This window comes from Vespa crabro, chromosome 5, assembly GCF_910589235.1.
Source record: "Vespa crabro chromosome 5, iyVesCrab1.2, whole genome shotgun sequence".
NCBI lineage: Eukaryota > Metazoa > Arthropoda > Insecta > Hymenoptera > Vespidae > Vespa > Vespa crabro.
The window spans coordinates 10,579,114-10,592,591 of NC_060959.1; the positions used below are offsets into that span (position 1 = coordinate 10,579,114).

General features: G+C 37.3%; 1 protein-coding gene across 1 annotated transcript in view; it reads left to right on the forward strand.

The window, feature by feature from the left end:
- Window positions 1–13,478, forward strand: part of LOC124424427 — a 180,876-nt gene that overhangs the window by 127,896 nt on the left and 39,502 nt on the right. Inside the window, exon 3 of the mRNA XM_046963462.1 lies at window positions 7,682–7,804. Coding sequence (XP_046819418.1) covers window positions 7,682–7,804 — 123 coding nt within the window. The remainder of the gene's footprint in view (window positions 1–7,681; window positions 7,805–13,478) is intronic.

Genomic DNA, 13,478 nt, shown 5'->3' on the forward strand with positions numbered 1-13,478 from the left:
GAAGTAAAAGAGAAAGGGAAAGGGTGAAAGACAGAGAAAGGTAGAAAGCGTTCCAACACTAGGAGACTCATTGTTGCAGTAGTACTGATTATGACTGACAAGCAGCTACAACCCTTTCCATTTCTCTTTTATGCTTCAAGCATGCTAGCGAGCAAGTAAGCAAGCAAGCAAGTAAGCAAACAAGTAAGCAAGCAAAATAGGTTCATGGTTCCTCATAACAGACGTTCCCTAAGGCTTGAAAATCTTGTTACCGTTTCCATGACACGATACTTGCTCTTTTATAAGTCTTGCATAAAGTTCATCTTGTATCATCATCAACGAAATGATATTGACTTGAAAGTTAACGATCGACAGACATCGTTAGATGGAGAGAAAGAAAAAAAGAGAGAGAGAGAGAGAGAGAGAGAGAGAGAGCATGAGAATGTGATAATTATCTCCCAGTTGTTATCCTTCCACTTGTTCTTACCAAGAGTGCATAATCGTTGTGTATATACTCATAAAACAGGAAACATCCGAGGAGAAAATACGGATTTCATCACTGGGGGTCTCTGTTCTCTACTCTAAGGTAAACGTTAAACGCTATCAAAACAAGAAAGAGAGAGAGAGAGAGAGAGAGAATGTGACAAGATAATTCAACGATGACGTCCTCGTTAACCAAAGTTAACCGAAAAGTTATACTTTGTTTTCAGTTTCAGTAGGGTTTAGTGTAGCGAGTAAGATACTAAATGGTCTATGTTGAGAAGGATTGACTCCCTCTTGTTTAACGAGAAACAAAAGGGTGACTGAGAATCAGTCTTCTTCTTCTTCTTCTTCTTCTTCTTCTTCCTCTTCTTCTTCGAGAATATTTCGAAGATGATACATAGAAAGGTTTTTGAAGACGCTCTTACATAGTCTTGGGTATAGTAACCTCGTCGTATTTTCTAAAAGCTTCGAAGAGAAGGGTGCTCAATCAGAGAAAAAGAGAGAGATATATATATATATATATGATGGTAGGCTAAAAGGGAATGGAAGGGTGTAGAGTAGGAAAAGACGAGGAAAAGGAGAGGGAGAGAGAGTTGCCCCGAAGGAGGAACTTCTAAAATCAATTAGCAGCCCCTTAGGCAATAGGGGGTTCCGCTTCCGCGAACGACCAACGCTAGAGAGGAACCTTTCCGTCATAGGATAAGGGGGTGATAAGAGGAGAAAGGAGAACGAGAGTGGAAGACGTTTATCCCAATAGAGAAACCGGGTGGAACAATCACGGCGTTTCTCTGACTACTGCCTACAGAAGGCTTTACCGAGGGTTCTCTCTGAAGCACGTACAATGTACATACATACATACATACATACATACGTATATACACACATAGACAAACATACATACATTTATACATACGTATGCACGTACGTACGTAGGTAAATACGTATATATAATACATAGATGTGCGTTACGAAAGATGTGTCAGTAGTGTTAACACGCTTTATATCCATGTAGTTACAACCCTTTTCCACTTTTGTTCTATGTCTTAGGAAGAAGAGATTCCCCTGTTTGCTCCCTGCAGGGCATCTAAGATTATCGCGAGATGATTTTAGACTATCTTACTAATAGTCATTTTTCCATCACCCTCAAACTACCCTCAAGCACGTTTCTCCTGTTATAAGCTCTTTGGATTCTTGACTTTGTGATGGTATCCGAAATATTTCATTTAACGAGAGTTCGATAGATTTCTCTGGAATTTTCCTTTTCTCTCTCTCTCTCTCTCTCTCTCTCTTCTTTGTTTTCTTCTCCCTTTTTTCATTGCAAAGTTTCGCGAGATAATTATTACCGGAGGAGGAGGAGAAAGTAAAGTTGGATGGACAAGGAATTATTTATTAAATTTTACGATGTAATAAACGATGGGATAAACTCGCTTACACTCTAGAAAGTAAACCTACTCAATCTCGTTCATAGTTTGAAATTTGGTAAACCCAGTTTAGCAAAGAGTCCTTAATAGTTTTGGGGGTAGTTTTGATATAATTGAGCATCGAACGGAAACATCAATTTGAACTATGGTGGAATACCTTCCGTTCGGTTGATCGAACTTACGATGATGACGAGAGACTGACTGAAAGATGTTCCTCGAGTAGGAAGGTACTCTACGAAATTCCAGATGAATGAAGGGCAAAGAGAAGAGAAGATGGTGAGGTGGGAAGGGGTGGTGGGTTAGGATAAAGTGGGTTGGGGTGGTTTGGAAGAAGGATGGACTTAGCTTTAAGGAGAACAGACGATTAGGAACAGCTTGGATAGACCCTTCGTCCACCTTCTCTCTCTCTCTCTCTCTCTCTCTGTCTTGTGAGTAGCAACGGAAATGTACTCTGGTGACTTCGAACGAATCTCCTTCTCTTTGAGCGACCCTTCGCGACCCACACAAAGGGCTTGAAACATGGCAAAAAGGCCCGCGTGTTCCTTCCCAAGAAACGATTCTCAAGGATCCAAGGAAAGGAGAAGGACCAAAGGATATAGAGCCCAATGGAAGGGCCGCAAAACGATGGACCAGTTTAAATGAAGACGAAATGGTCTATCCCTGTTCCTCGAATCTTGAAATCACAGTGTCCCTTTCAATTCTTTGTTACTTCTTGTAAAAGAACTATCTTATATCGATTATCTATAAGTTTTGCTTTTTTTTTCTTTCTTTTTTTTTTTTTTTTTTTTTTTATTTTATTTTCTTTCTTTCTTTCTCCAATACTATCGACGAAAGTTTATTTTCTATTTGAAAGGAAACAGAGAAACTGATTGATTTATAGATTTTACTTTTGTAATGCAGTTATTTCAATGGGATTTTAAGAGTACATCGATTTAGTTATTTATTTATTTTGTTTTTCTTTATTTTTTTTCTCTTTCTTTTTTTTTTTTTTTTTTTCTTTTTGGGAGATTTTTATAATCATCATGGGAGATTTTTAATCAATCAATTCGATACGAACTATAGACTGTGAAATGTTTCTATAGGATAATATTATTCGACATCTTTAATCGGTATTCCAAAGTAATTAATATTACATTTATTAATAGTAATACTAATTGAATTAAAATATTTAATAAAAATATTTCTAATAATTCGATTCAATTACTTAACAAATATTCTATAAAGTTTATATTTCTAATAAATCTATACGGAAATATTTGACACTTAATTATTCATTTATATTATTACTTACTAATATCTATTCTATTATAAATATCGATGAAAATATTTATACGTGTTGATAATTTATTACGACAAAATATTTACCATCGATTAATAATAATAAAAATCTATCGAATAAATATCGAGATAAGAAAAATATATAATAATTGAGTCGTTCCTTTGAAAATCGTCATTCTAAATATATCTAATGGAGTAAGTCTAACGTAACGAATGAGAATAAACGAGGTGCTCAACAAAAATCGATTTTTGGCCGATGGTGGTGGTGATGTTGATGGTGTTGGTGTGTGGATCCTTTGTCGAAGATCGAACGAAAAGGTACGAGAACCTTCTCGAGGGTAAACTGAAATTTGGAAAACGATGTTGAATAGCCTTTGGCCCTTGGATAAGTTCTCTCTCGTGTCCTGCCAAGAATCCTTTCGTGAAAATTTAACATTGGTATTTGTTCTACGTAGTATGGACCAACTGATCCAAGTAGAGAAAGATAGGGAGAATAGTTGAATCCCTAAGGATTTTTAATCCCTAAGGATTCCTTGTCGACTTGCCTTTGAACTCGTTTTTTCTTTTTTTTCTTTTTTATTTTCTACTATTCAGTATCATTGATCATGGTTAGTACTTTTCTTTGATTTCCCGCAACATTCGTCGTTCGTATTTTTATTTTCGTTAGACTTTTAACAAGGATCTATGGATCTCGATAAATCTTAGCTGACCATGGTGAACGGTTAATGGAAAAGTTAGGCCCTTTTTTTTTTTTATTAGTGGAGGGTATAAGACTCTTGAGATTTCTTTGGAAATATATATATATATATATGTACACACATTGTGTGTGTTTGTGTGTGTGTGTGTGTAGATATACATTTAGGGTTAGCATTGGACGATTACTCGTTCATCTTTTCTCACGTCGTTGTACCGTGTCAAGTTACCTAATGGACGTCTATAATGAAAGAATTGATCCGTATTTCTATCTATGTCGTATCTATGAGTCATAGAAATTATAATAAATCGTTCGTTCCCTTTTTTCTTGCCCTTCCCCCACCATCCACGAAGATTACATATATATAAATATATATATATATTTATACATATATGTCATCGATATTTGTACTGATTGAACGAATTTTATGTGATTATTATTATCATTTAAATTCATATATATATATATACATAAGTTCGAATAATTTATTCCTCGTCGATACGATTATGGAAATATTTGTGGTACTACAAATCGAAATGATCTATGAAGGATTTAACAACACGATATTGTACAACATAGAGTTTAAAGTCCTTGTTAATTCAAATGTAGATTCTCTTTCTCCCCTTCCCGTTCTATCGTAACGTTAGGTTTACAGTTTACTGACAACCATTTAGATATTCTACTCGGTCGTTGGGACCCTTTATCTATTCAAGACCAAGTTAGGGTTAATTATGTCATCGTGATCGATCTGTTTGCACGGTCGAACGACTGTATCTTCGTTGAATAGTTTCGACTATTTCTAGCCGTCAAAGCAATTTGAAACTTTGTTTGAAGGATTACATCAGCAAATCCATTTTGAACAGTGAAAGTTCAATACATATATATATATATATATATATATATATAATATTAATATCCTTAAAGTAATCATTTTATTTACTTCTTTTTTAAATTTGATCGAACAAGGTTACGACAGGAACAGAAGAAAGAAAATGGACGAAAAAAAGCAACAACAAAAAAAAAAAAATAGAAAAGGATATTTCATTTGGTGTATTGATAAGGATGACCAGTTCGAAAGTCATAGTTAAATCGTAAAGAGCAGAATCGGTCGATTCTACCCCATGGGCAAATTTCCGATTTATTCAAGCCCGGTGCCCGAATACTTGGGAGCCCATAAAGAGAATGAATGGGATTGTGGCGGTTGCAGCAATGCTCAGGGCTGCTTTAGGGGTTCATGAAATACGCGCTTTGCCACCCTCGCTCTGAGCTTTTCCTACTGCTTCTTCCTTCCTTTTCCTCTCTTTCTCTCTCTCTCTCTCTCTCTCTCTCTCTCTCTCTCTCTCTCTCTCTCTCGCTATGTCTCCCCTTTTCTCCCTCTCCCTCTCTTTTTCTCTCCATCTCTGTCTTTCTGTCTCTAACTCTCATTCATCGGCTGTCTCTCTCTTTCAATCTCACTCGTCGACCACGTCTCTTCGTATCCCATTCCCCTTCCCCACCCCTTAGAACCTCTTCCACCAATCGAAACTCCTCTCTCCGCGGGGTGGCCACTGGTATTACCATGAATTTACATAGCCTCGCACGAAACTCAGAACATATTGCGCCGGCTTTGATTTATGCGAAACATTTGCTAAATATTCTCGCTTAATCTCGGCTCACCCGCGAGAGATGCCGGACGTAACGGGAATGCGGACGGGAGGTTTGCCGTGCAACCTTCGAGGGTTGTACCCAGGATCCAACCAACATTAGCTTCATCGTTGACTTTTCTTTCTCTTTTTTTTCTGTTTTTTTTTTTTTTTCTTTTCTTTTTTACCATGAGGAAGCAACGAACGGGTTAGGGAGCATACGTGCTTGAGGAAAAAAAAAAAAGAAGAAAGAGAAAAGAAAGAGAAACGTAATATTCGTTGTAACGCAGAGTAACCGAGGATTATTACTTTTGTCGTAGGATTCGAGAGATGATAAGAATGACCAGAAACAAATTTTCCTTTTATTCTTTTCTTTTTTTTTTCTCTCTTTCTTTTTTTTTTTTTTTTTTTTTTTTCTTAACACCCTCATTAACTAGTAAAATTTGTTCTTTTATGTTTAATGTTTAATTAATCTTACAAGACGATTCCGCACGATGATTTAATCAAATGAAAGATATATTTGAACGAGACGGCCTGGATTTGTATTTGGCTTCCTCCATACAGTGATAAACAGTGGAATCTTCCAGTTCTCAATAGGTGATTGCCCGAAGCCGTGTGAGTTCAGGAAATGCATTACCACTTGTTAGTATCAATTTCATGAGAACAAGGAAGTATATATATATATATATATATATTTTTTTTTTTTTTTTTAAGCTTTATCTTGTTAACGTCGTAGTCTAGACATTTCCGTGGGTTAACGAACGAAATACATTTACTAATCATAATCATTCGTTAATGGAAACATATTAGATAAAGAGAGAGAGAGAGAGAGAGAGAGAGAGAGAGAGAGAGAGAGAAAGAGAAAGAGAAAGAGAATAATCGAATATCCTCGTAATGATGTTCGATTATCGATAATGTTCGATTACCATCCCTTTCCTTTAATCCATTTCAAAGCCAAGGCTTCCCTGCCGATGTATAGAATTTTTTTTCTTCCATTTACCACTTCACATATTCATATAGCGCTCTTTGCTCAACAATAAACGTGGGCCATTTGCATGCGAGGTCTCCGGCAGAATAAAACGGCAGCATTCCCTGGATATATCCGCGTGGAGTCGAAGATGGGTTGGTGTTACAGCGAAGTCCCGGTCCCTTTTCCCGAGGAGAGGAACGAACGAAGCTGACTGCTGGTGGTGGTGGTGCTGCTGCTGCTAGCCCGCCTCCCAAGCTCCAACAGCGCGATAAGCCGCCCTCAGGGGATTCGCGATTGTCTCGATTTATATGCACGCACGGACCTAGGTGGTAGGCCGTACTCTGTGGCTCCTACCTCTTCCTCTCTCTCTCTCTCTCACCCTCTGTCTCCCTCTCTCTCTCTCTCTCGTTTAGGAGCTTTGTCGTTAGGCAAGTAGAAAGAAGGGTGCCAAGTTCCTGGCCTTCCTGGTGTCCTGGTAATAGTCCTGGTTGCTATTGCTATTGCTGACTATTCTAGTGAGGGCACCCATCGATATAGATCGATTCTCCAACAGACAGTAAATATCACTGATGAGCTGGACCATTCGTTGTGTTACTGTTCTCTACTATACTGTTGCTTGGTGAGGAGAATGGAGGAAGGGGATGACTTTGCTTACCCTGCGATTTGTCGAGTGGCAGAAATCCACGCTTTACTCGACAATGAATACCTTTCGTTTTTTTTTTGGCTTAGATCGCCCTCCCTCTTTTTATCCTGTTTTTTATTCTGCTATATATATATATATATATATATATATATATATATATATATATATATATATATATATATATGGAATTCCATTTTCCATTTCATACATCGTTCTCCCTATTGCTTTATGCGATGCGTGCTCGAGACAGGACACAGGTAATTAGAGATACCCCATGGAGTGAAAAATGATTTTTTTTCGTTGTTATTTTTGTAGGGTTGAGCTTGAATCTTTGATAGGAAATCCGTCGCCATTGTCAGACATCGTACTGATCCATAGTCTTCGATACAATGGTCTTAGAATTGATCCCCATTTATATCTCTATCCATTTGTTTAAAATAATTGAAATTCAATGAACATATTCTCTTTCTCTTTCTCTCTCTCTCTCTCTCTCTCTCTCTCTTTCTCTGTCTATCTATCTATCTGTCTATCTATTTTTCTCATAGATACATTTTGCAAATTATCACGTTAGGTATTTAATTCTATTTCCAGGTCTCATTGTGCGACGAGTATAGTCTACCGGTTGACTTCGTAAACAAGAAACGTCCCTCCAGTGCTGCGGCTGCAACTTCCTCGTCGATTCAGTGGACTTTGCCAAGTCCTACAGTCGAGAACGTGAGTATTTTACTTACATACTTATTTATCTTCTCTTAGATAGATCTAGTTTATTTATTTTGTCACGCATAACTCAATGATCATCAATCGTAAAATAAAATTCAAGAATAATGTGGATATATTTATTTGTTTAAGTTTTATCTATATTAAAGTATCATTTGTATCTAATATACAAAAACTCATTCAAGTATCTAAGTATCTATTATTAATCGTATAATTTGATTTGAAATTTGACGAAGAAAGAAGAAGGAAATAAAAAAAATGACGTATTAACAAAAGTATATCAATAATAAACGATATAAGGTAGAACTCAACGTGCGTATGCTTATGCGTGTGTGTGTTTGTGTGCGCGTGCGTGTATTAAAAAAGAAAGAGTAAATTGTATTAAAAAAAAAAAAAAAAAAAAAAAAAAAGGAAAAGAAAAATAAAAAGGGAGGAAGAAAGAAAGAAAAATAAATGAAACAACTCTGAAATTATTATCGACAATTTTTCTAGTACGTTTTTAGAATCGTTGCCGTCGGAGTTAAACGGATAGTATTGATATTTTCGCTCGGCGAACTGCCGGAAAATCGGCTGGCTGAAGGGAGAAATATAATTACGACGGTGACAAAATACCCGTCGGGCATGAAGGTAGGAGGTTACGAGAGGGATTACGTGAGGTTGGTACGTGGGTGGTGACTAACAGAGAGAGAGAGAGAGAGAGAGAAAGAGAGAGAAAGAGAAATGATCGTCGAGGATGGTTGAGAGGAACAAGGCCGTTCCTAGTGCTTACTGCGTGAGTGAAAAGGAACGAACGAACGAATGAACTAAAAGCGAGAGAGAGAGAATGTTAAAGGGGGATGAGAGGTGTGAGAGATAGGGTGGGGCTGGAGAACGGTGACTTCCGGCGTTGCTTATAATTGCTCCGGCACTCAGTTTCTGGCGACTGTGGGGTTGCCTCGAGCGCTGCGCCTAAATGCTTCTGCCCCTGAAACACGTCTCCAACGAGCCCCTCACCTCGCCTCCATCCTCTGTCATCCCGCCTAACCCCTTTCCTTCTCCAAAACTCCTCTTTCCCTTCGAGGGCACCATCATCACCTTTACTATCGTCAATGTTACTTCTGTTACGCGCGTCACGCGTAGCTTTTCCCAAAAAGCTATATAGTCCCCTTTCTCGTTTGGTGATATTTGCGATAGATGAGAATGAAAATTTCTCGAATGTGTTTTCGAGATTACTCGACGATGACGACGACGACGACGACGACGACGATTCGATAATGAATCGTATATGTATACGTAATACTTTTAACCTCTACTAACTCTTTCTCCATTTATACATTTACGTGTATATGTGTATGTGTGGACGCTTTCCACACGTTCGCGGTTATATATGCGACTAAAACTTTCGAAATACGTTACGAGTCCACTTTTAACATTCTACTAGATATTTCGACGACTTGTTAACTTTGTATAACTACCGTACATTGATTACGAGCTTGGCCCTGTACGTGTTGGAGAACGAGTTTTCGTTGCGACTCTTCGGTCGGTACAGGTTGGAACGGGGTAAATGGTGTGGGGTTGGGGTAGCGGGGGGGGGGAAGAGAGGAGAGGGAGACGATAGGAGAGTAAGGGGAGTCATAGAAATTACTCCGAATAAGAGAAAACTCGTGTTCGTTTTATCGATTTTGAAAAAAGGTAACACAACGTTGGTTGATACTTTTTATTAAATTAACAGAGAAATGAAGTTAAATGGAACGATCGATGGACGGTAAAGGAGGAGGAGAAATTTATGACGAAGAACGGATTAAAAGAAAGCATTATGAGAATCTTACGAGATGCATTCATTATGATTTTTGTTTGAGAAATTCGTCAAAAGTAAAAAAAAAAAAAAAAAAAAAAAAAAAAGAATAGGAAAGAACAGGGATAGAGGATTGAGGGAGTATGAAAAAGAAAAATATTGCTTATGGGTGAGTCGAAGGAAAAACACCTGGTAAGCGTCGAACAAAAGTTTCCTTTGCCTCGTTGTCACAGAGCAACTCTCTCTATCTCTCTATCTCTCTCTCTCTCTCTCCCCCATTGAAAGTGCTTTTCGTATCGTGAGATTGAGTGAGTGAGTGAGTGAGAAAGACAGAGAGAGAGAGAGAGAGAGAGAACCGATGGTGGCACTTGACTCAAGAGGGGTGAATCGTTATGACTCTCGCTCGTAAGCCCTACTTAATACTTTAGCGCTTTATTTTATGCGTGAGGTCGAGCACGGCCGTCGCTTCGCATTTATCACTTTAAACAAAAGGGCCTACCATCTCTCGGCCCTTATTCTTCGAAGGTACGAACTTAGAACGTCGCGTTACGGAACAATTCTCTTCTTCTTACATTCTCTTATTTCTTTTCATTTTGATCTTTTTAAGTTAAAATGGGGTAGCATAGGAGGGTGGGCGGGACCAAAAGTTGCCCCCGAAACAATTGTTGGAGGGGTCGGATCCGTTTTATTGAATTCAAAATTTATGAACCTTTTCTTTCTTTTTCTTTCTTTCTTCTTTTCTTTGTTTTTTTTTCTTTTTTCTTTTTTTTTATCTTACAAGCCAGTATATATATATATATATATATATATATATATATATATATATATATATATATTATCACAATTAAAGACTGTCGGTAAAGTAAAAGGATTAAATTATAAATTATTTTGAGATCAATAATACGGAATGCTATTTTTTTCTGCTTTTCTTTTTCTTTTTCCTCTATTTCTTTTTTCTTTCTTTCTTTTTTTTTTTTTTTATAAATTCACTCTCGGATTCACAGAACAAAAGGAATATTATAGTGTCGCATAGGGATTGTCCATTTTACGTAATGCAAGAAAGAGGATCAAAAAGACTTCGTCGGTATGCAATAACAAGTCGAGGTAAAATGCATACGCTCGACCATCGTAAATAGCCCGAAGTTGTATGATTATGTTGGCTAATGATCGTTCCCGATTATAATACAGTGGTCGAATAATCGGCTTAAAGTCTTTCATAAATCGATAGGATTACCGATGGAACGTGCGGCAGAGAGGTAGAGAGAGAGAGAGAGAGAGAGAGAGAGAGAGAGAGAGAGAGAGAGAGAGAGAGAGAGAGAGAGAGAGAGAGAGAGAGAGAGAGAGAGAGGGTAACAATCACCTTTTACGGAATTTCACTCCGTCGATGGCCGAGGGTAACTCCATGCAGTACCGTGCACTATACCGCGGAAAGTAACGAGAGGTTTATACAATATGACAGAAAGAAAATAACACGGTGGATTAAAATTTTTTATGTTATTAACGGGTAATTACGTTAATAAATTCATTATTCTTAATTACTCGATAATAATTAGAATTAAAGTAATGAATTTATTTAAATAATTGATCAGGAAATTTTTTATGTTAAATAGAAGTTCGATATATTTCTTAATGAAAGAGAGAGAGAGAGAGAGAGAGAGAGAGACATTCATACATACAAAGAGGTTAACAAAAATCTATTTGAATTTCATTGAAGATCCTTGATTGCGAGAAACGAAGCCACAAATTCGAAAGATCGATTCGAATTTTATCGAGAATACGAGACGTCATATAACTCACGATCAGATGAGGATACACCTCGTTGATAATGTTTACACAGGATAGGGTGGGATAAATCATCGTATTCGGTTCGTCAACGTTAAATTTTCAACAGTCGAGATCGGGACTCTCATGTACGTACTTTTCCCCCTATCGTCGAAAGCTACCTTCGTAATTTCCGTATAAACATCCACGAATTTATGTGTTACCAGGGATCTCTCTCTCTCTCTCTCTCTCTTTTTCTCTCTTTTTCTTTCTCACTCGTTCGTTCAGTTTCTTTAACGGGAACGTAGTCGAGGGGAGGATGATGGTAGGAGGAGAAGGAGGAGGAGGAGAAGGTGGAGAAGGAGGATAGTGGATGGTGGTGAATCGTTGGCAGACCTTTTCGCCTTCGGAACAACCCCCCGAGGGCAGCGACGTTCAACTTTGGCAGGAGAATTCCAATTTCGGGTTCTTTCAATTTAAGGCTACTTGTCTTCTTCGCCGTCTTCTCATCCATCTCTCAAACCTTCCACCTTGTTTCCGTCTCTCTTTTCCACAACGTTTTTTTTTTCGTCGAAGAATGAGAGAGAGAGAGAGAGAGAGAGAGAGAGAGAGAGAGAGAGAGAGAGAGAGTGAGGGAAGTGGGGGGGAAGGACTAAAGAGCTTCCCATCTTTCTCTCTCTCTCTTCGTCCTGTCTGCTCATATCTTTCTCTCTCTCTCTCTCTCTCTCTCTCTCTCTCTCTCTCTCTCTCTCTCTCTCTCTCTCTCTCTCTCTCTTTAGCCAGTCACTCAGTCAGTCTCTATTTTCTGTGTTTTTCTTTGACTCCTGATATACTCATACCATTTTATTTTGAAGAAACCAGGACTGACTTCTTCTTCCCATTGATCAGGCATTTTCTATCTCAAGAAATCTTAACTCTCTATCTATCGATCTCTATCCATCTGTCTATCTCTTTTACACTAAAATTTGTCGTCCTTCCATCTTCATTCTTCTTCGATTCGTTGATAAATAGGTACCTATTTCATTCATACTTTTTGCCCGAGGATATCGTTATTACCTCTCATCATTGGTGTTGTTATTAATATCGAAGAAGAAAAAGAAAGGGATATAAAAAGAGATAGAAAGAAAGAGAGAGAGAGAGAGAGAGAGAGAGAGAGAGAGAGAGAGAAAGATAATATCGAAACTGAAAGAGAAAGTTCCTTACGAGCATAAACGTAGATAGGGATGAAGAAGGATGGTAAAAAAAAAAAAAGAAAAAAAGAAGATTCAGATACTACGACGATGTTTGGAGGGACCATGAAGGGTGGTTTAGCCGGAGTCATTTTTATTTATTTATTTATTTATTTATTTATTTATTTATTTTTCTTTTTTCTTTTTTTTTCTATTCCTTTGACATCCTCGAGTCAATTCGTACTGACAGACGGTTCGTGTATTTTTCTTAATGCTCTGTTTAAATTCATTCCAATTTAAACGAATGCCAATGAATTTGGATAAATGTTACGTAAACGTAAATTGAGATTGCTTTTTAATTTAAGATCAATTTGATTGAGCCGTCGATCTCGATTAAATTTTACATTATCATTCTAATCGATCTATTCCCGTTGCATTTATTTATTTTCTTTTCTTTTCTTTTTTTTTTTTTTGTTTTTTTTTCTTCTTATAATCGTATACAAAAATTTATATTAGTTATTCATATGTATGTATAAATAACGGGGATATTGTTTAATAAGAAGAGAGAAAAAAAAAAGAAAGAAAAAAAAAATAGAAGAAAAAAGCAGAAAAAGAGAATCTCTTTTACGTCCAAGAAGAAATCATTTTATTGGATATTAGTTGAACGTGTTATTCTGTTTTCCTTTCTTTTTTGTTATTTTTCTTTTTGTAATTCGTCTTTTGTTTTCTTTTTTCTTTTTTTCTTTTTTTTTTTTTGTCGCGGAAGTAACGATCGTTTGAATGTATAATAAATGTGCAAAAGAAAATGTTCACTCCTTTAATTTCTCCAATGCCAAGGCATTACCGCAATTGGCCACATTCAGAAGGTGGAAACGGTTTGCTGTTAACGTGCTTCGTACGTTTAGACCTAGGAAACTCCGGCAATAACCCTTTCTCGTGGTAACCCATAAAGAGACGACGCTCCTAG